Source organism: Sphaerodactylus townsendi, linkage group LG07, assembly GCF_021028975.2.
Source record: "Sphaerodactylus townsendi isolate TG3544 linkage group LG07, MPM_Stown_v2.3, whole genome shotgun sequence".
In the NCBI taxonomy this organism is placed as follows: Eukaryota; Metazoa; Chordata; class Lepidosauria; order Squamata; family Sphaerodactylidae; genus Sphaerodactylus; species Sphaerodactylus townsendi.
In genome coordinates, this window is record NC_059431.1 from 17714427 (window position 1) to 17741429 (window position 27003).

The following is a 27003-nucleotide window of genomic DNA, read 5'->3' on the forward strand; positions in this document are numbered from 1 at the left end:
TTTGCGGAGGGGGAGGGGGGAGTGCTGGGGGGGGGGCTTCCTGGGGAGGGCGGAGAGCCCAGATCTTCGCCCCCTTGGGACGGCAGGGGGAGGGTTTGTTTATATGTCCGCGGTTGTGGGTGGAGGAGGCGGAGGAAGAGGAGGACCCTCGGTGGCCAGTCCCGATGCTGGGTGGGAGGAGGCCGCCGCTGTGCCCCCCCCCCCGCGGGCCGCCGTGGCTCCCCTGCGCTCCCCCCCCCCCGCACCCACCCACCCGGCCCCATTGTGCGCCCGCGGAGACAGGCCAGTCCAGTGCAGTCCAGGCGAGGCCTCCTCCATCCCTCCATCCCGCTGCCCGCGCGTCCATCCCTCCCTCCCTCCGTCCTCCTGCCTGCCTGCCTGGCTGGGCAGCTCCTCGCCGGCTCCTCCGCCCCCCGCCCCCACCCCGCGCGAAGGCCCTCCCCCTCCGTGCAGCCATTGGCCGCGGCGCGCGGGGTGGGGCGCGCGGAGTGGCGGAGAGACGCGTCAATCCCGCGCGGCCCGCCCGCCCGCCTCCCTCTTCTGGGCCAGCCGCGGCGGCGGCGGGGCTGGGCCGGGCTTGGCGGGGCCACTCGGAGCGCGCCGGCTCTCGCCCGCCACAAGCCCCCGCAGCCGCCCAAGGGCTCGCAGCACGCCATGCCCCGCCGCCGCCGCCCCCGGCAGCACCAGCAGCAGCAGCCCGGCTGAAGACCCCCCCCCACCCGCACCCACCCTCGCCCCCCACCCGCACCCACCACGCACCCCCCACCCGCACGCGCCACCGAGAGGCCTTACAGCGACGACACCCCCCCACCCCACCCCCACCACCCCCACCACCATCTGCATCGCCCGGGACGCGCCGAGGAGCGCCGACTGGCCCCGGGCCGGGACGCCACCAACCCCGCTGCTCGGCGGCGGCCTGAATGACGAGCGGCTGCTGCACCTCCTATCGATGCCGACCCCACGAGCCGGAGAGCTGCGCCATGAACCCGCCGGAGCTGAGCCTGGAGACGCTGGCGCCCCTGCACGGCCCGGCCGGCCATGAGCCCGAGCTGCTCGCCAGCCCCAGCCCGCACCACCCGCACCACCACCCGGCCTCGGCCGCCGCCCGCGCCGCCAACGCCAACGCCGGGGCCGCCAACGCCGGGGCCCTGCGCGCCCACCCGGACCTGACGACGGCCGCGTCGCGCTCGGCCATGGTGAGCAGCATGGCCTCGCTGCTGGACGGCGCGGGCGACTACCGGCCGGAGCTGTCCATCCCGCTGCACCACGCCATGGGCATGAGCCCCTGCGACGCCTCGCCGCCCGGCATGGGCATGAGCGGCACCTACACGACGCTCACCCCGCTGCAGCCCCTGCCGCCCATCTCCACCGTCTCCGACAAGTTCCACCACCCGCACGCCCACCCGCACCACCCGCACGCCGCCCACCCGCACCCGCACCCCCACGCCGGCGGCGGCGGCGGCGCCCACCACCCGCACCCCCACCACCACCCGCACGCCGGCCCGCACCCCCACCACCCGCACCCGCCCGGCGCCCCCCACGCCGCCCACCAGCGCCTGGCCGGCGGCGTCAGCGGCAGCTTCACCCTCCTGCGGGACGAGCGCGGGCTGCCCGCCGTCAACAGCCTCTACGGGCCCTACAAGGAGCTGCCCCCGCCGCCCCTCGGGCCCAGCCTCTCCCCGCTGGGCAACGGCCTGGGCCCCCTGCACGGCAGCCCGCAGGGCCTCCACGGCTACGGCCCCTCCGCCGGGGACAAGCTGCTGGGCGCCGGCTTCGACGCGCACCTGCTGGGCCGCGGCATGGAGCAGCCGCTGACCCGGGGCCTGGCCAGCCCGCCGGCGCCCATGCTGGCCCACCTGAACGGCCTGGGCCCCGCGCCCCCGGGCCCGCCGCCGCCGCCGCCGCCGCCCCACCACGGGCCCGGCCTCCTCGCCCGCGAGCGGCCCCCCTCGACCACCGGCGGCGCCGCGCTCGAAGAGATCAACACCAAGGAGGTGGCGGCGCGCATCACGGCCGAGCTGAAGCGCTACAGCATCCCGCAGGCCATCTTCGCGCAGAGGGTGCTGTGCCGCTCGCAGGGGACCCTCTCCGACCTGCTGCGCAACCCCAAGCCCTGGAGCAAGCTCAAGTCCGGCCGCGAGACCTTCCGCAGGATGTGGAAGTGGCTGCAGGAGCCCGAGTTCCAGCGCATGTCGGCCCTCCGGCTCGCAGGTAAGCCTCGCTGCGCGCGCGGGGGTGGGGGGCCCGGACCCCCACAGCCCTCGCTCGGACTCGTGGGGACGCGTGTCTTTGGCCCGCGGGGCCTTGCTGCGGGGCTGCGGGGCGCTGCCTGCAAGAAGTCCCGCTTAGGTCTCAGGGGCCACCGCGGGCAAGACCCTGCCTTCGTCCCGCTCTCGACGGGCCGACCTGCCCAGGGCTGACACCGGCAGTCTTGGAGAGATTGGGGTTGTGTTTGTGTGTATGTCTTGGGGGGGGGGGGGAGGTGTTGATTCCCTTTTGGTCAACTTCTGTTCAGGAGGAAAGGGTGACTTCTCCTCCTCCTCCTCCCCCACCCAGTTTTTGGGAAAGGAGCAGAACACCATAGGAGCCTACTGCCAGGAGGGGCTCCCCATCTGCGCTGCGGGTCCCCCCAGTCTTGGCTGTGTTTTCGCTTTCATTTTGGAAGAAAAGGCGCAGGAAAGGGAGCTTTTCTCTCGGCCCCCCCGTTCGAGCACGGGGTTCCTGTTGGTGCTCCCCAAAGGGGCGTGAGTGGTCTTTTCTGTCGCCCGCTTTTGTCCCAGGTGTGTGTGCCTGTGTGCTATTTCGAGTCCCAACCGGTGCAAACCGGGGGCAAAATGTTGCAAAGCCACCTCCGGGCTTTGGCAAAAATAAAGAGTGGGGAATTGCAGTGCCCTGATGCATGCATCGGAAAGCTCCGGGGCTGCTTTGGACCGGGAAGAGAGAGAGAAACCCCAACCCGGCGCTGTTTTCTGCAGAACAGATTGGATTTATTTGAGGGGGGGGGGGCAAAACAGAACAATCACTTTTTCGGTATATTCTTCTGTTTGATGCGAGCCGAGCTGTTCTCGGGCTCCCTCTAGCGGCGACTCGGGGAGGTCGGATTGGACCTCTATTGTTCTAAAGGCGGCCAGAAATCTCATTTATTACGCTTTTCCTGGTATGCGATGCTGCAGATATTATAATGCGAGTTGTTGACAAAGGTCTCCTCTCGAGGAAGGCCCCCCCCCGGGAATGCGTGCATTTGGGGGGATCTCTCTGGCCCCCTTTTGCAGCTTGCAGCATCCGACAGGGGATGCTTTGAAAGGGGTTTTGTAAATAGAGCTGTCTGCGGGTTACGAGGGGAAACGGTTTGCATCGCTAATTCGACAGTTGTTTGGAAGGGGCTACCTGGTAAGGGGGGGGGGGAAGAGAGGTAAATATCCCGGCTGATGCTTTTAAAATTCCTCCATGCCGACGTTAAGCCGGTGCGGAGATGTCAAAAGCCCCCCCTTTGGCTGTGGGGCGCGCGGCGATCTTTTGTTTTCTAGGTGCTCCAATTGGACATCCCCCCCCCCAAAGTGGCATTCTCGCACACAAACCCCCGTAGCGGACTGTTTACAGATGCACTTCGAGGGGTGGGGGTGGGGGTGGGGTGGGGCGGGGGGGGGAAGGAATCCCTCGCCTTTCTGACAATCGCCTCGTTCACCTGTAGTGTGATTGATTCTGGTCTGTAGCAATTAATCGTTGGCTGGTATTGATTAGTGGAGTTGTGGGGGGGGGGACTAACTACTCGGTAATACCTTTCGGAGAGAGGACCTTTCGCTTCCAAATCCAGTTCCCCATCGCATCCAACCTATGTTTTTTTTTGGGGGGGGGGGTCTGTGCTGAGCGATTTCCTCCCCACCCGGGGGGAGGGGGGCACAGAGGAAGTTATTTTCTTTCCTCCGTCTCCCCCCCCCCCCCTTCGCACGTCTGGGTTGATTTATTATTAATCTGCATTTCTGCTCAGTTAAATTATGAACCTGGCCAAAGCTCTGCTGGAAGGGTGTGTGGGGGGATCTGGCATCCCTTTCGGAGGGGGACTTTTCGCTTCCCAAAGCCTCCCTGCAGCATTGGGGAGGGGGGGGTGTTTGCTGGGCTATTTCCTTTCCCCCCCCCCAAACCCCACACGTCAGGGGTCTGCTGGACTGGAGGCGATCTGGGTGTGAGTGGATGTGAGGGGGGGGGTCTTGACATCCCTTTGTTCGCGCGCGCCTGTGTGTCGTGTGGCACTTTGACACCCCTTCCCCCCCCCCTAACAAGACAGTTTGGCAACGCGGTGCCGCGGAAGGGGGGAGGGGGGCTTCCCCTCCTCCCCCTCCCCTCCCCTCCCCTCCCCCCCTCATTCGGTCTTAGTGATGATAATTAACGTGAGAAACCTCGGAATGGGTCTATCGACCGGGCGTTTGCATGGGCTTCCCCCTTTTAATAGCCAGGTTGTTGGCACTAATAAAACAAAAGCAGGCCGGCGTCTTGGGGAAGGCGCTCTGCGGGCGGGGGGCGGGGGGGCTGCGGGGGTTTTCCCGGGCCCTCGGAGCCCCCCCCCCCGGGGACAAGGCGGGTTCCTTAAGTGGCCGGACTGCGGACAAGAGGCATCAATCTGGGGGGGGGGACCCTCCCCCATTTCCAGCGCCTTTTATTGGGAACTCAATCCCAGTAAAACAGTGGGATGGCCCTTTGGGGTTTTTTATTTTCATGGCCTTCGCGGAGGTCTCGGCCAAAATACTCGGCTCGGTTGTTTGAGGAGGGGGGGGGGTGTCAAAAATTAAACCTGGAATTGTTTGAAGGGGGGGGCTTTCAAAAGCGCCTTCGGGATGGTCCAAGCTGCCGGCTAGTAGCCCCGCCCCGCGCCTTGACCCCCAAGCCAGCCTCGTTGCAATCGAGGGGGTTTCCTTGCGAGTAGCGGGTAGGAGGTGAGGCGGTCAGTTTTTGAGGGGCGGGGGGCGGACTTTGAGCAGATTTCGGATTCAGTGGCAGCCAAGTCCGAAGGAATCCGAGCAGGCCGCCCGAGTTCGGAACGGGGGATCCGGAGCCGCCTCCGAATTAGTCCGGTTCCTTCGCAACAAGTGTGTGTCGCGTGGGTCCCGCAGCTGGAAAAGCCAGTCGGAAGGGCTGGAGAAACGTGCCAAATTATTACATTATTAAAAATGATTACAGTTGTTATTTTAATTGTATTATTTTCTTATTAAAAACTATCTCAGCGATTGCCGAGAAGTGGGCGGGGGCCGTTGTCAAGGTCTATTATTATTATTATTATTATTTGGGTTGGAGAGTCAGGGAGACTTAATGCAACTTCATACCTTCGCGCTTTCACCTGTTTTCTACCTGGAAGGGAAACGCTACCTTTGAAGAGGATCTCTAGTCAGTGTCAGGGCCGGCGGCCGCAGCGGCCTGGTCAGTTTCAAAGGCCCCGCGTGGGCGCTGGGGAAGGTGGCCGAGTGTCGAAGTCTGTCTCTTTCTTCTCTCTCCACGCGATTAAAAATTCATGCGGAACCCCCACCGGGCGAGATGGGCCGCGGGCGGATTTCTTTACAGATTTAATGTCTGTTTAGGCGGGTTGCCCGAACAGAAATCTGCTGTTTCTTTAAAAAATAAGAAATAAAAGGGGATAGTCTGTGTGAAAGAAAGAAAAGGAAAGAAAAAAAGAAAAAAGGAAGAGAGAGAGGGAAGGAAGGAAGGAAGGAAGGAAGGAAGGAAGGAAGGAAGGAAGGAAGGAAGGAAGGAAGGAAGGAAGGAAAGAAAGAAAGAAAAGAGGGAGAGAAAGAAAAGAGGGAGAGAAGGAAGAGAGGAAGAGAGAGAAGGAAGGAAGGAAGAGAGATAGATAGAGAAAGAAAGAAAGAAAGAAAGAAAGAAAGAAAGAAAAAGAAAGAAGGAAGGAAGGATGAGAGAGAGAGAAGGGAAGGAAGAGAAAGAAAGAGAAGAAAGGAAAAGAAAGAAAGAAAAGAGGGAGAGAAGGAAGGAAGAGTGGGAGAGAGGAAGAGAGAGAATGAATGAATGAAGGAAGGAAGGAAGGGAGGGAGGGAGGGAGGGAGAGAGAGAGAGAAAGAAAGAAAGAAAGAAAGAAAGAAAGAAGGAAGAGAGAGGGAAAGAGGGAGGATGGAAGGAAAAGAAAGAAAGAAAGAAAGAAAGAAAGAAAGAAAGAAAGAAAGAAAGAAAGAAAGAAAGAAAGAAAGAAAGAAAGAAAGAAAGAAAGAAAGGACACCCGTGTCTCTCTGCCTGGAGAATTTCTGTCCTGTGGTTGTAGCCGGCATTTGGCCTGGCAGAGAGAAAAAAAATGCCATTTCATTTCCACCTTTTGAGATAAACTCCCCTTCCACAAAGCTCCTCTCCGCCCAGCCCCTCCCTCCCCCCACCCTCAATTGATCGATTTTCAATTAGGGACCAAAACACCCCGGGAGAGGGGAAGGGAACGAGGCCAGGTCGCCCCTGCCAAGGCGTCTCTGCGCGGGGCTTGCTGCTGCCGCCGCCGCTCCGGGTGCGGCCTGGGGCCGGCGGTTAAGGAGCGCCCAGGTTCAGCCCCGCAGTTATCTGGCCCGGCTAATATTAGCGCCATTAGGAAGCTGTCCTTTCCATTAACACCCGGAGTTACTTAATTACCGCCCCCTGCCATTGGCTCCCTCCCTCCGCCGAAAGGCCCTTTAGCAAGGCCGGACTCTGTCCTCCCCAGCTGGGGCCACCCCCTTCATGCACCATGGGTGCCCCGCAATTCCAGAGCATCAAATGCCTTCCTGGTGGGCACCCAAGCGCAAGAGGTGCCTTCCCGCCAAGATCATAGCAAAATGCTTCTTGAGAGTCTGCCATCATTTAGCATACCTGTTTTGCATCATCTGTTATTTATTTGTGCCACACCTGTTTCATATAATCTGTTATGTATTTATGTGTTGGAGTGTTGTGGGGTCTCAGGGTTGTATGGCCGTGTTCCGGTAGCATTTTCTCCTGGCCTTCGCCTGCATTTGTGGCTGGCATCTTCAGAGGATCATCTTTCTTATATCATCTTTACTTGTTGGTTTTGTTTCGTTTAAACCCCCTACCTTCAGAGTGCCAAATTCAGCCCACCCTGGGCAAAGACCTGTCATTGGGAATAACCCCATTTGGACTACTGCTGACTTGATTTCCGGATCCTCCAGTCATATAAAATGGGATGCTAATGATGCAAGATCAGGCAAGGATCTTTTTGATAGAGGCCGATCGGGTTTTGCAGGAATCTAAAACAGCGTTCAGCCACATTCCGACATTTTCTTGGAGTCCAATATATACCAGCTGTAGAGTTCAAGGCACATTTCCATCTCTGCGATTGGGCATCTAGGCCCGAGACTCTGTATGAGTCCCTGGTGTTTGCAAGGTGCACAAATGAGACTCTGCATGAGTCTCTGCTATCTGTGTCCTGATTTTCATCCTAATTTTGGCACTCATTTCCACAATGGGACCATAACAAGGGGTGTGGAAGAGGGATGTCTGAAATAAATAAATAGGGGTGTGATTTGTCTCCCTTGCTCATACACCCTTGAACTGAATGGGAATTGCCTGAGGTCATTGGGGTCCTTGCAGAACTCTGGATTTTGTGGGTGAAACTCCCACTATTCATAAACTTTGGATGAGTCAGCCTTGGGATCGTTACTGTCTCTAATAGTTGTGTGGTGGCTTGTGCTGGACTTCTGAACAGGAAAACCAAGATACCCACAGACATGGTGGGAGCCTCTTCATTCTTGGGTGACTCCCCACGTAGGCCAAAAAAATGGAAGGATATTGGGCGTGTGAAAGCACAATTTTCAAACCAGTTGCTCCCTTCCTTGCATTTCTGGGTGCGCCCCGGGGGCTTACCTGCTGGGCCTTCTAGTCAATTGGCTGGGGGTCCTGGGAGGGGGACTGATAGAAAACGATGGTGGAAAAGAAAGTCAAAATGCAAAGATGCATTTCTGAGAGATGTGAGTGGTGCAGATTAAGTTGTTTATCTTTGTTTGCAGCGGTTGAAGAAGTGGTGAAAGAAGGCTGGGGTGGGGTGGGGGAACGGACCCTGTGCTTATTTTTAGCCCAGGACCCCAATATCAACAAGACCATCTTTGGTGGGTCCAGCTCTCTGGTGCCGTACTTCACAGTCGATCACCTATCAGAAGAGCAGCCAAATGGCCTATGTATAGATAAGGGTGAGGTTTCCGTTCTAATATGACTGAAAGAAAGCTACCCCCAAAAGAAAACCAACCTAATGACAACTGAGCATGCTCACTGTCCTCGGAATATTCAGATAAGTTGAAAGTCAGTCAAAGAAGGGTGGGACAGGGGGAGGGGCCTAACTGACCTGCTGAAACCAGGGAGAGTTTGCAGTACTCCAGAGCAAGAAATCAGGGTTGGAGAAGACAGCCTGGTTGTTTCTCCCCATCTCAGTTCCTTGAGAGCTCTCAGCTTGTCGCTGCTAATCCTTTCCTGATTTTTGCAAACCGAGTTTGGCTCTAACTTTTGATTTACTATGCAGGCCACGTGCTGCTGAAATGCCTTTGCCCTAATTTTTAATTATAACCTACGTTTCCCGATGCCGGTAGGAAACATTCCTTTACCAAGGAGGCGATCCTGTGCGCCTTTTCTTGGGAGTAACCTCTCTTGGTGGTGTTTACTTCCGAATCATTTTAATTGTCAGTCACGTTGAAGGCCACCGAGCTCCAGAGAATGCAATACTGCCGACAACCATTTCGGTGGGGCAAGAACAATGCAGATCTGTCGCTAGCATAAAGATTCGCACGGACTTGGGAGTCAGGCTGATTGAATTCTGTGGGTTTTGCTTCTGACTCCTGTGGGGCATCTCTGGGTTAATAGTTTTTTTTTAATATGGATTTATTTCTAATTATAGCATTGCATTTTATTTTTATCCTGCCCTTCCCCTGAGAAAATTTGTTCAGTCTTCGTGGTTCTCTGTTCCATATTCCCAACAACCCTGCGGGGTAGGCTACAGTGAGAAAAACAGGACTGGACCAGGGTGCTCCCAGTGAACTTTGTGATGTGATTTGAACCCCAGAGCTGATCACTACGCTGCACTCCCTTTGCATCTGTACGCCTGCATAGCTATCCTGATCTAGCAAGAGTGTTTGCCCCTCAGTTACTGCACACTTTGGACCCAAAAAATTGTGCTATGAAAGTTGGAGGAAGCGTCCCATGTCTTCCGAGGCTTGGACTAAACAGAGGGCTGGTGCTCATTATCCTGGGGGGAGGATTTCTGCCACCCCTCCTTATCTAAAAATGGACCAGTCCTCTCCGAATCAACAGTACTTGCCAGCTGCTTTGATGGGAGAGTCCAAAAGGGTTGTCCCGGATCAGGTTATCCATGGACACTGCAGAGAAATGGATGGTTTCACGTCTTTCCTTTTTAGCTACGTCACGGTGGGCCTGCGAAAGTCCACCTGGACTGATGTGTACATCATTTTCTTCCAATTATAATTATTCCATAACCTGTCGGCACAACATGAATATGACAAGCAATCAAAATATGATGACACAGGTAAATATTAGAGACTTTAAAAAATAGATAAAGCCACACATAGCATACATGGTCGATAGTTAGAAGAAAAGAAGAAGAGTTTGGAATTATATCCTTATTTTCTCTCCTGCAGGAGACTCAAAGGGGCTTACAATCTCCTTGCCCTCCCCCCCTCACAACAAACACCCTGTGAGGTGGATGGGGCTGGGAGAGCTCCAAAAAGCTGTGACTAGCCCAAGGTCACTCAGCTGACGTGTGTGGGCGTGCACAGGCTAATCTGAATTCTCCAGATAAGCCTTCACAGCTCAAGGGGCAGAGCGGGGAATCAAACCCGGTTCCTCCAGAATAGAATGCACCTGCTCTTAACCACTACGCCACTGCTGCTCACGGAATAAATAGAACTGTCCGCATTCAGATTTTCTTCAATAAGAGAGCAACTGTACACAAAGCCACCCAGAATTCTACTCATGTCTATTTAGGGGAGACCACCAAGGAAATCCAGGGGCTCATTGCAAAGACAGGCAACGGCAAACCATCTCTGCTCATCTTTTCCCTTGACAAGTCCATGGCCCAGGGGCTGCCAAGGGTCAGTTGCAACTTGACGACACCCAATTGCTACTATTATATCCAATAAGGCTTTCTTAATATTGCACCATATATCTTTGTTAAAAGATGCATAGCTTGTTTGATTTTGCTCACTATTGACTTCCTTGTAGTCTGTTAAAGTTAATACAAAATAATCCAACGAAAGAGTCGAGAAAGAAAGAAAGAACTCAGTATGCCCTTCCCACTTGTCAATGTGTGGGAAGTTTATTGGTCCAATTAACCCAATCAATCCATCAGCTATGGCTGTGGTCTTAAGGGTGTCAAGCCCATAGCGTTTATTGATTGGTTTGCTTCAGTGGGGACCCAAAGCAGCTGATATCATGCTCTCTTCCTTCATCCTGTCCTCACGACACCCCTGTGAGGTAGATTAGGCTCAGAGAGAATGACTTGTCCAAGGTCAACCAGCAAACTTTCATGGCACTACGGGGATTTGAATTTACACCAAATATCTAGAAACTTTACAACTTTCTAATACATGCAATGAATGGTTGGTAGCAGGAGACCTTAATGCTAGGGTGGGTAAAGATGAGCACTGCCTCCAGAAGTTGGTAGGGCTGGACATAGAGAACTGCCCATGGTATTTTTCCTTAACCAGAACATCAAAAGATCTTCTGACTAACGCATCGGGGGTTGACATCGCAAAATTTTGCTCTCAGTTTGGCTTAATACACTTAAATGGCTTAGCCCGATTCGCAACCTCTATACTCACATATCAGTACGTGGTAATAGTATTATAGATTACATACTAGTCTTTCAAGCAAGTTTCGAACAGGATGAGAACTTTCAAGTAGACTTTCAATTTACAACTGCAACACCATACTTGCTCTCTTGAACTCACGCCCCTCCCACACATGCAAAATAACGCACTTTCAAGCCACTTTCACAATTGTTCGCAAATGGATTTTGCTATTCCGCACAGTAAAATCCAGCCGCCAAGTGAATTGAAAGCGGATTGAATGTGCATTATTCTGTATGTGCGGAAGGGGTGTGAAACATATTTCTGATTGCATAGAATTGGGCTGCTGAGTTCAAGGTTTTGATTTACTGGAGGAGTTTGATTGAATCAAAGTGAGTATGTGCATTTCCCTTGTCATCTTCCATTGTGATATGCTGCGTGCTTCAAAGGTTCGCCACCACGGATCTAGGCCTTTCTATACTCTGCTTGTATTATAACGTAGAATGTTTTATTTCCAGAAGGTTTAATTCCTGGCATCTCCAGTTGCAAAGATCAGTGGATGAGAAAGGCCAACGCTTGAGACCCCGGGCAAATTATTGCCAGCTTGAGCAGAGAATGGCAAGTCTTAGGCCCCTTCCGCACATGCAGAATAATGCACGTTCAATCCACTTTCACAATTGTTTGAAAGTAGATTTTGCTATTCCGCACAGTAAAATCCAGCTTCAAATTGGATTGAAAGTGCATTGCTCGGTTTTAAATGAACTTCGTTATTATTGTGTATAATGTTGTTCTTGGCCTACTGTGTTTAATGTTACTATGTTATTGTTGTTGCTGGCCTGCTGTACGCCGCCCAGAGCCCTTCGGGGATGGGCGGTTTAAAAATCTAATTAACAGACAGACAGACAGACAGACAGACAGACAGACAGACAGACAGACAGACAGACAGACAGACAGACAGACAGACAGACAGACAGACAGACAGACAGACAGACAGATAGATAGATAGATAGATAGATAGATAGATAGATAGATAGATAGATAGATAGATAGATAGATAAAATGTGTGGAAGGGGCCTTAGTTATGGTCTGACTCAGTATAAGGAAGTTTCATGTATTCATCATGTCTATATGAATCTCCGAATGAGATATTCCTGGGCGAGTCTATGCTATGCTTGAAAAATGTGCACTGGGTCATAACTTTCCAAATGTGATTGTTTGAAAGCCATTCACACCAGTTACCAGTTACTGACCTTTGATGTGCAACCATCCAATACGGGGGGGGGGAGCTCCAACTCCACTAAAATTATGTACATGAAATGGGGAAAAAATTGGTGCATGGAAACAGAAAAATAATGTAAAATGAGCATTCAGATTCCACAAGGGAGAACCAAAACTGACAGAGGGATTTTTCAAATGGTTGGGCTGAAGTATGCAACAGTGTGCCCACCACAAGCATACAGGAACATGGTTCAGGAACATACCAGTCAGTACTGGGGAAAGTGGTGTTTTTGTCTTGCCTGTTTCAGAGTACTAGTTTCAGGACTAAGAAGCCATTTTATTTTTTTACTTGTAGACAATCGTTGTTATAATTAAAATAAAACATCCCACCTGATTCTAACACAGTGGTGGGATTCAAATAATTTAACAACTGGTTCCGGTGGTGGGATTCAAACAATTTAACAACTGGTTTTTTTACAAGCACCATTTTAACAACCGGTTCTGGCGAAGTGGTGTGAACCGGCTGAATCCCACCACTGCTAACACTTTACCAAATTCCTGCACTAATTTCACAACTTGAATACATTTGTTAAAGTAATGGATGATCAAAACACCCTTATGCTGCTTAACATAAGAGAGACTTAAGCTCACACCATGTGAAAATTCTCTCTCTCTGGCCCCTTCCGCGCAGGCAGAATAATGCACTTTGAATCCACTTTCAATGCACTTTGCTGCTGGATTTTGCTGTGCAGAATAGCAAAATCCACTTGCAAACAATGGTGAAAGTGGATCGAAAGTGCCTCATTCTGCATGCGAGGAAAGGGCCTGACTGCTTTGGGGGTGGGAGCTGAAGAGTCCAGTGAGGCCTGGATTTGCCCAGAACGCCAATAGCTGATCCGTACCATTCTGGCAGTGGCGTAGAAGGTTGAGTGGCATAGGAGGTTAAGAGCTTGTGTATCTAATCTGGAGGAACCGGGTTTGATTCCCAGCTCTGCCGCCTGAGCTGTGGAGGCTTATCTGGGGAATTCAGATTAGCCTGTGCACTCCCACACACGCCAGCTGGGTGACCTTGGGCTAGTCACAGCTTCTCGGAGCTCTCTCAGCCCCACCCACCTCACAGGGTGGTTGTTGTGAGGGGGGAAGGGCAAGGAGATTGTAAGCCCCTTTGAGTCTCCTGCAGGAGAGAAAGGGGGGATATAAATCCAAACTCTTCTTCTTTTTCTTTATAAATATACGCGCATCCACAGATTGCCATAAAATATCACCTTGTTTCAATTTTGCACGAGATTTGTGGCAAGGTATTTTATCTTTGCTTTGCTTTTTGATTCACAGAACCTCTGCCTTCCAGTGTTATGTTTGTGTTTATGTGTAATACACTTACACATAGTATATATGTAAAACACATAGTGAAATGTATATATACAGCATTATATTATAGTTTATTGGGGAGGGGCTATGGCTCAAAATCTGTTTTGCGTGCAGAGGTCCCAGGTGAAGTCCGTAGCATCTCCAGATGAAAAAGGATTGGGTAGTAAGGTATTGCAAGGTGTCTGTGCCACAGGCCCTAAAAAGCTGTTGTTAGTCAGAGAGCAGCCAATACTGATGATGATAGTCTGAGTCAATATAAGGCAACCTCATATGTACTGTAGCGAAGTGAATCTAATGTAAATTTCATCCTCTGGTGTGGTTGACTTAGGCGGCCCCACAGTTTGGTCTAAATTGGTCTTCTAAGGAAGGGGGTCCATGTAAAAAGTGGGGTTGCCCCCTTATTATCCTGGTCCTTTTAACTGGAGATGCTGAGGATGAACCTTCTATAGGCCAAGCAAATGTTCCATGGTTGCCCGAGGCCCTCTTTTCTGATATTAGGCATGCTAATTAGGGAGCAGCAGTGGCGTAGTGGCTAAGAGCAGTGGCTAAGAGCAGGTGCACTCTGATCTGGAGGAACCGGGTTTGAACATCCCAGCGCCTCTGTCCAGCTTTGAGTTGGCACAGGGAGGCTTATCTGGGGGGAATTCAGATTAGCCTGTACACTCCCACACACGCCAGCTGGGTGACCTTGGGCTAGTCACAGCTTCTCGGAGCTCTCTCAGCCCCACCTACCTCACAGGGTGTTTGTTGTGAGGGGGGAAGGGCAAGGAAATTGTAAGCCCCTTTGGGTCTCCTATAGGAGAGAAAGGGGGGATATAAATCCAAACTCTTCTTCTGTAGGAGTCAAAATAGACACAATTCTTGTGGCAGTTTAAAAATGAGACTTTATTTCAGCATTAAGAATTCGTGGACTAGCAGCCAGCTCAGTTTGATGAAAATTCCTTGGAATGCATGAAAAGAGCCATCATGGTGTACCGGTTAGAGTGTAGGATTTAGAAGAGCCATATTCCAGACCCCGCTCCGCCATTATGTTTGCTGGGTGACCATAGGCCAGTTACTCCCTCTCTTCCCAACCTTCCTCACAGTGTCGTTGTTCTGAGAAGGAAACGGAGGCGACAAGGATAACACAGGGCACCCTGGGCTCCTTATGAAACTGAAATGCGTTCAGCTAGACTTAAGCATAGGTATCAAACTTGCGGCCCTCCAGATGTACGGGACTACAGTTCCCACCATCCCCTGCCAGCATCATGCTGGCAGGGGATGATTGGAACTGTAGTCCCGTACATCTGGAGGGTCGTGAGTTTGGCACCTGTGACTGCTAGAGTTACCCCTGATGGCTCCATTATATTTGTGCCTTGAATGATTGTACAGTTGCTTGGCTGGAGCCAGACTGGAGCATGTGGAGGGGCCGTGGCTCAGTGGCAGGGCACCTGCTTGGCATGCAAAAGGTCCCCGGTTCGATCCCCAGCAGGCCCACTTCAAATGATCTGGTATTAAGTGATGTGAGAGAGAAGGCAGTGTGTCATAGCCCGATGAGCTAAGAAGCTAAGCAGGGTCAGTACTTGGAAGGGAGACTTGTGAGGAAGGCTCTGCAGAGGAAGGCAATGGCAAACCACCTCTGCTTCTCACTGGCCTCGAAAACCCCTTACTTGGGTCGCCATAAGTCAACTGCAACTTGACAGCCCTTGACATTATGGGTGGTGAAAGGCCTCTGGGTGTGGAGGCTAAGAGCAGCGGACTCTAATCTGGAGAACCAGGTTTGTTTTCCCGCTTCTCTGCATGCACCCTGCTGGGAGACCTTGGGCCAGTCACAGTTCTCTCAGAACTCTCTCAGCCCCACCTACCTCACAAAGTCCCTGTTGTGGGGAGAGGAAGGAAAGGAGTTTGTAAGCTGCTTTGAGACACCTCAAGGTACAAACCCAAACTCTTTTTCTTCTCTTCTCTGCTTGTGAGACCCTGGAGCGAAATTGCCAGTCAAAGCAGGCAGTACTCCCTAATGGTCACCTTCCTGTGAAAGTATGCTTGGTTGGGGGTGTGAGGGTTTGGAGACTGTCGGGGCTAGAAAAAAAGAGGTTAGCCCTGGCATGGGAAGCAGGGGAGGGGGGTGGGGAGACGAAGGAGACCCTTTCCTTCCTCCTCCCTCTTATTTGTTTCTATTTATTCCCGTCTCTCCCTGCGGTTGTGTCACTTTCTCAAGCCGACGTGTCTATGGAGGCGGATCGATGCTGATAATGTTGCGAAGATTAAAAGCGCATTAATGCTGGCAAGGCAGAGGAGGGGGGGAGGAACGCGCCCCCCCCCCCAGTCCGCATTGATCGGCAGCCCGGCAACCCGAGCCGGCGCCTTGCCAGGAAGAGCGCGCGGGGGGGGGGGGCGCCCGCCTTTCCCGGCAACCGGGACCGCTGCCCCCAGCCCCACAGCCCTGGCTGGGGTGGGGGGGGGCTTCTGGTCTGGCCCGCCCCCTCCGATCCAGACTCCCCCCAGGACCCCGCCTCTGCCTCCTTCCCCGAAGCCCTGGGCTGCCCAGATGCCAGCAAGGCGCAGCAAACTTGGGCAGAGGGCCCTGATCCACAGCTGCCTGGGGAGAGAGGAAGGGTGGCAGGCCTACCGAAAGGAGGGGGGGCATCCTCTTAGCCAGGGGTGCCAAACTCGCGGCCCTCCAGATGTTCATGAACTACAATTCCCACCAGTCCCTCCCAACATGAGCATTGGCTATACTTGCAAGGGCTGATGGGAACTGTAGTTCAGGAACATCTGGAGGGCCGCAAGTTTGACACCTGTGCTCTAAGCCCAACCTAGGGTATGCATATGCCCAGGGTCACATGCCAGGGTGTTTGGGGGTACTCAAAAATTACATAATGGGTTTGCTAATCTAAGGGAGTGCAGTTTTAGGAAAATGGGTTGCCAAGGAGTACACAAGTGAAAAAAACTTGTACACAGGGTTGAAAAACACTGCTTGAAGAAGAAGAGTTTGGAAATTCAAAGGAGCTTACAATCTCCTTTCCCTTTTGCATCCCCAAACAACAAACACCCTGTGAGGTGGTTGGGGCTGAGAGAGCTCCGAAGAACTGTGACTACCCCAAGGTCACCCAGCTGGCGTGTGTCTGAGTGCACAATCTAATCTGGTTTCCCAGATAAGCCTCCACTGCTCAAGCAGCAGAGCGGGGAATCAAACCCAGTTCTCCAGATTAGAGTGCACCTGCTCTTAACCACAACTCCACTGCTGCTTCCCAGGCAGAAATTCTTCCTCCTATGGGCCTTACTTCCAAGTAGACCAGTGTGGGCTTGTCCTGGGAGTTGCTCTTCCAGGAGAGGAGCCAGCTGGGAGCTGTGGATAAAGTTGTTGGACTAGGGTCTGGGATAACCCCGGTTCAAATTCCCGCTGGTGCCAGGGAAGTACAGTGGGTGACCTTGGGCTATTCATGCAATCAGCCTGCCCTACCTCACAGGACTGTTGTGAGGACAAACTGGAGGAGAGGAGGACCCTGTTGCAAGCCGCTTTGGGGGCCACGATGGGGAGAAAGGGGGGAATAAAGTGCATAAATAATTTATTGTCGAAGGCTTTCACAACCAGATTTAACTAGTTGTTGTGGGTTTTCCGGGCTGTGTGGCCGTGGTCTGGTAGATCTTGTTCCTAACATCTCACCTGCAACTGTGGCTGGCAGCCAGCCACAGATGCAGGCGAAATGTTAGGAACAAGATCTACCAGACCACGGCCACACTACCTGGAAAACCCACAACCACCAGTACATAAATAATTGGTTCAAGGCTACAGAATTCAAGGAGATGCGGTCCCTTTTGTATTTGCAAGGGATGTATTTCCGATATGGTAGTTGTAAGAAAAATAGGGGTGAGTCTTAAGAACATAAGAACATAAGAACAAGCCAGCTGGATCAGACCAAAGTCCATCTAGTCCAGCTCTCTGCTACTCGCAGTGGCCCACCAGGTGCCTTTGGGAGCTCACATGTAGGATGTGAACGCAATGGCCTTCTGCGGCTGTTGCTCCCAATCACCTGGTCTGTTAAGGCATTTGCAATCTCAGATCAAAGAGGATCAAGATTGGTAGCCATAAATCGACTTCTCCTCCATAAATCTGTCCAAGCCCCTTTTAAAGCTATCCAGGTTAGTGGCCATCACCACCTCCTGTGGCAGCATATTCCAAACACCAATCACACGTTGCGTGAAGAAGTGTTTCCTTTTATTAGTCTTCTTAACTTGTCAAGTCACTAGACCCTATGAAGTCGGAAAGAACGAAACCGGCTGGCTGCCGTAATCTGGAAACTGATACCATTGAAATTGGGTAGATTCCCCCTCGCCAGCATTCAAAATCCAGTGTTTCCGTTCTTGACCCCATTCCCTTTGAAGCAAATTGATTCTTGTGCAAATTTATTCCTAAATTGAAATTACATCTGAAGGAACGGCGCTGTGGTTTTACTGCCTCATGGATTGCGATATGATACACAAAGCTGACATGGATTCAAATTCAGACTCAGTCCTAAAGTATGGTTTTTAACCATGGGCCAACCTCTCTCTCTTAGTCTAATCTACCTCAGAGGGTTGTTGTGAGGATAATCACGGGTGAGACAACCACGTATGCCAACCTGAACTAGGCAGGATATAAATGGATGCTTGGATTTTCTCTCACTAGGTCACGCTGCGTGTCCCACACTGATATTAAAAGGGGCTTACCTCATCTAAGTATGCATTGAGATTTGGGTTTTCCCTGGTAGTTAACCCAGATGAATCCTATGTTTGTGTGTGTGTTAAGTGCCATAAAGTCGCTTCTGACTCATAGCAACGCTATGAACCAATGACCTCCAAAACATCTAATCATTAACAGCCTTGCTCAGATCTTGCAAGCTGAGGGCCGTGCCTTCCTTTATACAGTCAGTCCCCTTTTCCTGTTGCCTTCAACTTTTCCTGGCATTATTGTCTTTCCTCGTTATGTAACCAAAGCACGACAGCCTCAGTTTACCCAATTTAGCTTCTAGGGACAGTTCAGCCTTGATTTGATCTAGAACCCACTGGTTTATTTTTTTGGGCGGTACACGATATCCATAACGCTGTGTTCCCACACCACATTTCAAAGGAATCTACTTTCTTCCTGTCAGCCTTCATTGTCCAGCTTTCACACCCATACATAGCAATGGGAAACACTATGGAGGAGGAGGAGGAGGAGGAAGAGTTTGGATTTATATCCCCCCCTTTCTCTCCTATAGGAGTCTCAAAGGGGCTTACAATCTCATTGCCCTTCCCCCCTCACAACAAACACCCTGTGAGGTGGGTGGGGCTGAGAGAGCTCCGAGAAGCTGTGACTAGCCCAAGGTCACCTAGCTGGCGTGTGTGGGAGTGCACAGGCTAATCTGAATCCCCCAGATAAGCCTCCACAGCTCAGGCGGCAGAGCTGGGAATCAAACCCGGTTCCTCCAGATTAGATACACGAGCTCTTAACCTCCTATGCCACTGCTGCTCCAATGGCATGAATTAACTTGATCTTTAAGTGATCCTAGGACAGATTTGATGGATTTTTTTCTCTTTTAATAATATTGTATTTTGGAGTTTTATCACTTAATTTTAAACTATGTAACCCTATTTTTTTCCTGATCTTTGTGCTATTAATACTTATGTGATTCCTGTATAGGCAATGGGATGGACTTAACTTGGGCACCTTCCGCACATGCAGAATAATGCACCTTTCAGTCCACTTTCAATGCACTTTGCAGCTGGGTTTTACTGTGCAGAATAGCAAAATCCACTTGCAAACAATGGTGAAAGTGGATTGAAAGTGCATTATTCTGCATGTGCGGAAGGGGCCTTAAACTTGGTTGCCATTGGCACATCTTTACACTTAAGACTCTGTCCTAGCTCCTTCATAGCTTCCCTTTCCATCTCAATCCTGATTTCTTGGTTGCAGTCTCACTTATGGTTGATGCTGGAAACAAGGAAATATGTTTGGCAGTCCTTTAAATACACCTGGGCTTCCTCTTGAGTATATATGCTCTTCCCCTTCCATGCATGCTTAAAGCCATCTCCCCCCCCCCCCCCCCCCCCCCCCGCAGTCTCTGAATGGCTTTTGCAAATGAGGTGGGCTGCTTTTCTCAAGAATACGGTAGCCAGCCTCCCTCCCAAGCGATGCCTGGAAAGGTCAAAGAGGTTGAGAAAGAGCTGGGAGGGAGGGGGGAGCTGCCTTTTGCAATTTTCAGCCCCCCACCCAGGAATCGATTTCTTTCTGTCAGGGATCTGAGCCCCTTTTTTGAAGCTCCGATTCCCAGCCTAGTGAAACTGGAGTTGCTGTCCATGACTTGCTGCTGAAACCAAACAGTGCAATAGTGTGGGCTTGAAGATGCTAGCCATCTCTTTAGCTGGTGGTACAGTCCTGAGGAGGGGTATTGGAGGTGGTCAAAATGGATCAGACCACTTCAGATTATGGGGGGGGGGCTTTATTGGTTAATGCCGCCCCAAGTGAAACCCTCCCCACAACAGACAGCCGGAGCAGCAGGAAGAAAAGAGATATTTTGTCTTACCAAGAGGGTTGCTGTGTGTTTGTTTCGGAAGTGGGGACCATTTGAAAAATAAGGTTTCTTTCCTGTGATCAGAAAGGCTACAGTACCTTCTCTGGAGTCTACCGGTTTCTTTGGTATGGTTGCCAGCCCATCCCCTCCCCCACACCAGCAGGAGATGGGGGCGAAAGATTGCCAGATCCAGATTGGGAAACGCCTGGAGTTTTGGGATGAACAGGATCTCCGTGGGGTACAGTGCCTCCAAAGCATCCATTTTCTACAGGGAAAATGATCTCTGTAGTGTGTAATGGTTTGTTCCGAATAGTTTCAGCTGCCGTCCTAAGTAGGCTTTTAAAATGATGCCTTTGAAAGCCAATGTGATTATTAGCATCCTCTTAGGATCCACTTTGCATTTTAGCAGGAAATAGGCAACACCAAAAGGATGCAATAGTTATTTAATAGCTAACTCCTGGCATCAGCGAATTTACTAATCTACGGCATTCCCCTCCTCTGGAATTACGCATGATCCCCTTGCTACAGGCTTTTGGTTTTGGTTAAAGACTTCTTTAAAATCCCCAAAGATCTTTTAAGCTGAAGTTTGGATCCATAGTTGTCAATAGTTTGGAGCAGACTAGGATCTGGAAGACCCAAGTTCAAATTCAGACTCTGCCAGGGAAACTTGGAAGCATGGCAGACACTCTCGGCTGAACCTGCATCAGAGAGTTTCTGTGATGATAACACAGAGGAGGCTGCAAGCCATTTTGAGTTCCCACAGGTGGAGAAAAGCGGAATATAAGTGAAGTAAATAGCAGTGGCTTAATAGGATGATGAAGAAGAAGAGTTTGGATTTATATCCCCCCTTTCTCTCCTGTAAGGAGACTCAAAGGAGCTTACAATCTCCTTTCCCCGCCCCCCCACAAAATCACATTGTGGGGTGGGTGGAGATGAGAGAGCTCCAAAGAACTGTGACTAGCCCAAGGTTACCCAGATGGCATGTGTTGGCATGCACAAGCTAATCTGGTTCACCAGATAAGCCTCCGCAGCTCAAGTGGCTGGGGAATCAAACCCGGGAGGAGGGGGCCAGAGTGGATCAGCAAATAGTATTTGATAGGGACGTGATCCAACCAGCAGAGTTAAGCCAATTATTCCACCAAAGAGGACTACATCGAAGAATGAAAATCCTGTGCAGAAAATCTTGCATTGTCTCAAGAATGAGTTTAAGTCATTCTGTAAATCCAGCATTAGCAATGCCCATATTTCCCATCAAGAGACTGCATTTGCAGAATTTTTAGTTTGTTTCATTGTTGCTACTGTGTGAGCGAGCCGACGTGTGAGAATCCACCTGTCAGATGTACTGCTCAGTGATGCGATTTGCCTTCTTAGGGGTTTCTCCCACTGTCTGTCTTTACAACATTTTCGCTTCTTCTGTGACACAGCTGGATTTCTTCACTTGCCCGGTGCATACTCCTTTGCCTAGACTGCCAAACTTTCTTCATCTGTCTTTCTTGGGGGAATAATCGCTCTTCTTCCGCTCACTCTACCCTACATTCTGCTTTCTTGAAGTGCCAATCTGCGCAAGAAACAATACTAATTGCCTAGAAAATGGGGAGACTTGATCCTACCTACTACAACCAAATTAAGGATGGTTCTTTGCTCGAGAGGCACAACTCCCGAGAATTTCCCCTGAACTGGAGGAAAAGCAAAGACATTACAAGCAAAAAACGGTACTTTCCCTGTAATTGACTGAAATGCAAAGCCATTAAATGAAATAACTGCCAGCGTGGTGTAGTCGTTAGGAGTGGCAGACTCTAATCTGGAGAATCGGGTTGGATTCCCCACTTCTCCACTTAAGCAGTGGACTCTTGGTCAACTGCATTTGTTTTTATGCTCTTCTACATGAAGCCTGCTGGGTGACCTTGGGACAGGCTCAGTTCTCTCAGAACTCTCTCAGCCCCACCTGCCTCACAAAGTGTCTGTTGTGGGGAGAGGGTGGGAGGAAATTTGTAAGCTGCTTTGAGATTGCTTACAGGGATCCAAACTCTTCTTCAAACCAGTGAGTGTTCAAGTATCCCTAGTGACATGAGCCTGCAGTTATTTGGACACATGCAACTTTGCTACCACATGAGATACCGGGTCTGCTAGTTTGGTTGTAGAGGTAAGAATGTAAGCCCCTTCCGCACATGCAGAATAATGCACATTCAATTCACTTTCACAGCTGTTTGCAAGTGGATTTTGCTATTCCGCACAGTAAAATCCATCTACAAAGTGCATTGAAAGTGGATTGAAAGTGCATTATTCTGCATGTGTGGATGGCGTTGGAGAGTGTTTTTGACTGTCTGTTTAGCTCAATAGAAGTGTTTTGACTGTACAGCATCTTTCACTGGTAACATGTATGTAATTGCTGGAGATGGGATTGAGAAAGGTGAGGTGTACATCCAAACTCCTCCTCCTCCTCCTCCTCCTCCTCCTCCTCCTCCTCCTCCTCCTCCTCCTCCTCCTCCTCCTCCTCCTCCTCACTGCCTGAAATTTGGCCAAGAGTGAGAACTACAATATCTATAAAGAATTTAATCCAAAGAAGGTTTGGAAAAAATGATGGCCAGAAACATTTTTCCCAGATGAAACCAGTGAGTACAAATGGCGAATGGAATAACAAAATGAAATGGGTAATAAAAAAAGCCAGCAGGTAATTTTGAAAAGAAATGAAAATGAATGCATTTTTTTGTGCAGGCAGCTAATTATGAGAGGATGCCCATTGAAGGGGGAGAACCCATCAGTTATGATCTATTGGGTGTTATTTTCAAATGCAGCAAAATCTGTCCGGAAGGTTCTGGTGGGTGTGCGCCCAGTGCATTGCACCCCACACGTCCCCTTGGCGCTACGCCACTGCTTGGCTTCAGTGTGCAAGCTGAACCCATGTTTAACTCTCGGTGAGGTGGATAGGATCTAAAAGAGCTTATATTTGATTAGAATAGACCCATGTTTTGGGGAGTAGGCAGAACTGGGCCTCAAGAATAGCAGGCAGTGGTGTAGTGCCAACTGGGCAGGGGGGCTCAACGCCTCTGGCGGAGCCATGGTGGAGGTGTGGCCGGGCCGTGGAGGGGTCATGATGGTGGTGTTCCGGGGGTGTTCTGGAGCAGGCGCCGCTGCGGCGGGGGTGCAGAGGGTGATTGCGCCCTGGGCACAATTTTCCTTGCTCCGCCCCTGATATCAGGTGATATGATATCTTCTATGGAAAGTAGGCTGGTCTGTCACAGAGGCACTCTGGAAATAGGTCACGCAGTTTAAGTGGAAACTGGAGGAGGAGCTATATAACCCCTTTCCCTCTTGTCATTTGTTCCCCGCTCAAAACTGTGCCTCCTTCAATCTGCTGTTCTTCCCAAAGATGGAGAAAGATATGGATGATTGCTTCTCCCCCCTCCCCCCCCCCCCCCCCCCGGCCAAGAAGGAATAGGGGGAATTCTGAACATGTCACACTGGAGAAGAAGAGCAGCGCACGAATGTAATAAATGACTTGATGAGCAGTCCTCGCCATTGTGCTGATTGAAAATCCATATTTAAAAGACCCATGATGAATAGATTAACCATCTGGGCGAAGGCTTTCAGCCACAATACAATACAAACAGTGTTTTAAAATGCCTTAAGAAGGTCGGTTGTCGCAGTATTGGAACGTTTATTAATTTATTAGTACCTCACATGTCATGGACATAGGATTCCCATTCAGGTGTTGACTAGACCCCAACATGGCTAGTTTTGGCATGGCTGCTGGACTGTGTGCTTTTCAGCCATACCCTGCTGTGTAGGCTGCGTACAAAGATGTGGAAAAATGCTAGGGACAGAAAGGAGCATCCCTTGAGGAGGGAGTTCAATGAGCATCCTTTGAACACCTGGGATGCTCTAGGCCCCTTGGTGGCGAACCTATGGCACTCCAGATGTTCACGTAGTACAGAGAGTTCATGGAGTACAGATGTTCATGGAGTATATGGAGAACCTATGGCACTCCAGATGTTCATGGAGTACAGAGCCCCTCGGGGATGGGGCGGTCTGCAAATCCAAACAATTAATTAATTAATTAATTAATTAAACAAACAAACAAATAAATAAATTCCCATCAGCCCCTGCTAGCATGGCCAATTGGCCATGCTGACAGGGGCTGATGGGAATTGTAGTCCATGAACATCTGGCCATGCCATAGTCCATGAACATCTGGAGTATGTAGTCCATGAACATCTGGAGTGCCATAGGTTCACCACCACTGCTCCAGGCTGATCTTGCATTGAGCAGGGGGCTGGACTAGATGGCCTGTATGATTCTATGAAGTGGAAAGACACCCAAATCCCTCTTTCTCATCCCTGTCCAATCAATGGGGACTCTGTGGGTCTTTAGATATTAGCATTGCCAACCTCTAGTTGGGGCCTAGAGGTCTCCTGGGATTCCAGAGTATCTACAGTGTTCAAGTGCATCCCTGTCTGAACTCTCCAAAGTTCGGGACAGGGTACAATTGCAAGGGGAGCAATGCCCTGCTCTGAACCCCTAAGAAGTGATGCCCAGGACTCCAGCCGCTCCCCACACTCCCCCCTAGTTATGCCACTGACTCCACTCCCCAAACCACCCTCTTCAGGTTCCATGCCCGAGTCTCTAGAATTTTTCAACTGAGTGTGGCATCCTTTTTAGAGATATAGGGAAGTAATGGGAGACTGAGCCCTTACCTGGATGGCTTGGGCTAGCCTGGTCTTATCAGATTTCAGAAGCTAAGCAAGCTCAGTCCTGGTTAGTATTTGGATGGGAGACCCCAGTGGAATACCAGGGTCTCTATGCAGAGGCAGGCAGTGGCAAACCACCTCAATGGGAGACATGAATGGGAGTTTCCTCCTCCCCGCCCCCATCCCTTTATGGAATACAGCTTGACTAATCTAGAACCATTTGCCCTGTGAACACCAGATATTGCAGTCTACCAGTGGCGTAACGTCCATGGGACAGGGGGGATGCCCCAGGTGGAGCAGTATAGGGGACATGGTGAGGGCATTCCTGGGTGTTCCAGGGGCGTTCCAGGGTCACCGGGGGTTGGTGGCTGGCACTACACGCATGCTGAGGGGGCACAAGAGTATGCCCGGCGCCACAGGCTATAGTTTCCCCTCTACATTTCCGCCTCCTGCCAAATTTGGCCCATGCCTTGGCAGGGGCTGATGGGAATTGTAGTCCATAACATCTGGAGTGCCAAAGGTTCGCCACCACGGATCTAGGCCTTTCTATACTCTGCTTGTATTATAACGTAGAATGTTTTATTTCCAGAAGGCTCATGTGCTGAGGACAAAGGGGTGCCTCTTGATGACTGGTGTGATACCTTCTAGCAGTATTTTGTGAAAACTTTGTGAAAACCATATGACTTTAGTTGTAGAAATAATGGCATCATGCAATATTGTTCTGTGAGTGGCGATAAGAAGAAGAAGAAGAGTTTGGATTTATATCCCCCCTCTCTCTCCTGCAGGAGACTCAAAGGGGCTTACAATCTCCTTGCCCTTCCCCCCTCACAACAAACACCCTGTGAGGTAGGTGGGGCTGAGAGAGCTCCGAGAAGCTGTGACTAGCCCAAGGTTACCCAGCTGGCGTGTGTGGGAGTGCACAGGCTAATCTGAATTCCCCAGATAAGCCACCACAGCTCAGGCGGCAGAGCTGGGAATCAAACCCAGTTCCTCCAGATTAGATACATGAGCTCTTAACCTCCTACGCCACTGCTGCTCCAAAGTACAAGACAACCCCTACCCCACCCCCCACCCCCAGTCAGTTCATTCTCTCTCTCTGTCTTCCCGTCTCCTCATAAACTATTTCCTGGCACATTCAGGTGAGGCCTCAAATGGAACATAAGTATTATGATAAAATGGATGAGAGAGAGGAAAAGTAGGGAGGAGGCTCAGAAGATGAAATGGAGATTGGGAGAACTTAGTGACAACTTTAGAAACATTCTCTTGTTGTATATGCTATAGTAGGCAGCGCTGCCTGTTATGGAGTCTGTCACACTGTATAGTTTGTTAGGTGTGTAGAGATCCAGACAGTGTTTCGTACATCACATAGGGCAGTGATGGCGAACCTTTTCGAGACCAAGTGCCCAAATTGCAACTCAAAACCCACTTATTTATCGCAAAGTGCCAATGCTGCAATTTAACCCGAATAACCCCCTCGAGCAGGGGGCAGCCTGCTGTAGCCTCCGGCAAGTCCCACATGCACCGTGCTGCAACTCTGCCCCCTCTGCCCCCCCTGGGCAGCAGCCACCTGGAGCACAGGGACCAGGCCCGCCAGCCGAGTCATCCCTGCTTGCTGAAATGCACACACATCAAAGTCCAGCGGCCCAGGAGCAGCCTAGATGTGTGTGTGGGGAGGCGATTCCCCCCCCCCACATGACGAACTCTGTGAGCGCGTGCCCACAGAGAGGGCTCTGAGTGCCACCTCTGGCACCCGTGCCATAGGTTCACCACCAGTGACATAGGGCCAAGCTAAATGTGAAGGTTTCCTCATGGCTGCCAGGAGAATGCTGCCACCATTTCAAAAAGCCATGATCGGACCTGCCATTCGGCACTGTTGCCCTCCGCCCAGACTTTTCAAGTGTCAACACTTGAAAAGTCGCGGGGGCGGGGGTGGGGGTATGAGTGCTGTGCTAAGGCCCAATCAGGATTTTAAAATGCCTTTAAAGTGGCAGTAGCCTCCTCATGTTGGCCATGAGGACAACATCACATTTCAGTTTGGCTGATAGTCCACGTGATGGAGAGCAGACGAGGTCCAGCTGTCAGCTAGATGTATGCTCACGGTTCCTGCTGGAAACTTGATTCTTAGGTGTACAGGGGTGCAGTTTTTTATCAGGGCCATAGTTCACTGGCTGAGGGGCTTCAGATTGTTTCCTGCACCATTTTCCTGACCAGAAATGGCTCTAGGAAGGTGCTGTTTGCCCCAGTGAGGGAACTTAAGTGCCCTGAAGGATCATAAAAATATCAGGGAGGAAAGAGGTGCTTGGAATATATGAAGCTTGGCGCTCGGAATGAGCAAACGAGCAAAATGTTGTATGAATTCTCTCCAAAAGAGTGTTGATATCCTGCTGACCGCACAGGGGAAGCAGCCCATATCAGAGTCTGGTCACTCTTGTAGTCTGATGCCGTGAGAAG

General features: G+C 51.2%; 1 protein-coding gene across 1 annotated transcript in view; it reads left to right on the forward strand.

The window, feature by feature from the left end:
- The first annotated feature begins 809 nt into the window (after positions 1-809).
- Positions 810-27003, forward strand: part of ONECUT2 (one cut homeobox 2) — an 84853-nt gene continuing 58659 nt past the window's right edge. The window contains exon 1 of the mRNA XM_048503015.1: positions 810-2211. Coding sequence (XP_048358972.1) covers positions 921-2211 — 1291 coding nt within the window. The 5' untranslated portion in view covers positions 810-920. The remainder of the gene's footprint in view (positions 2212-27003) is intronic.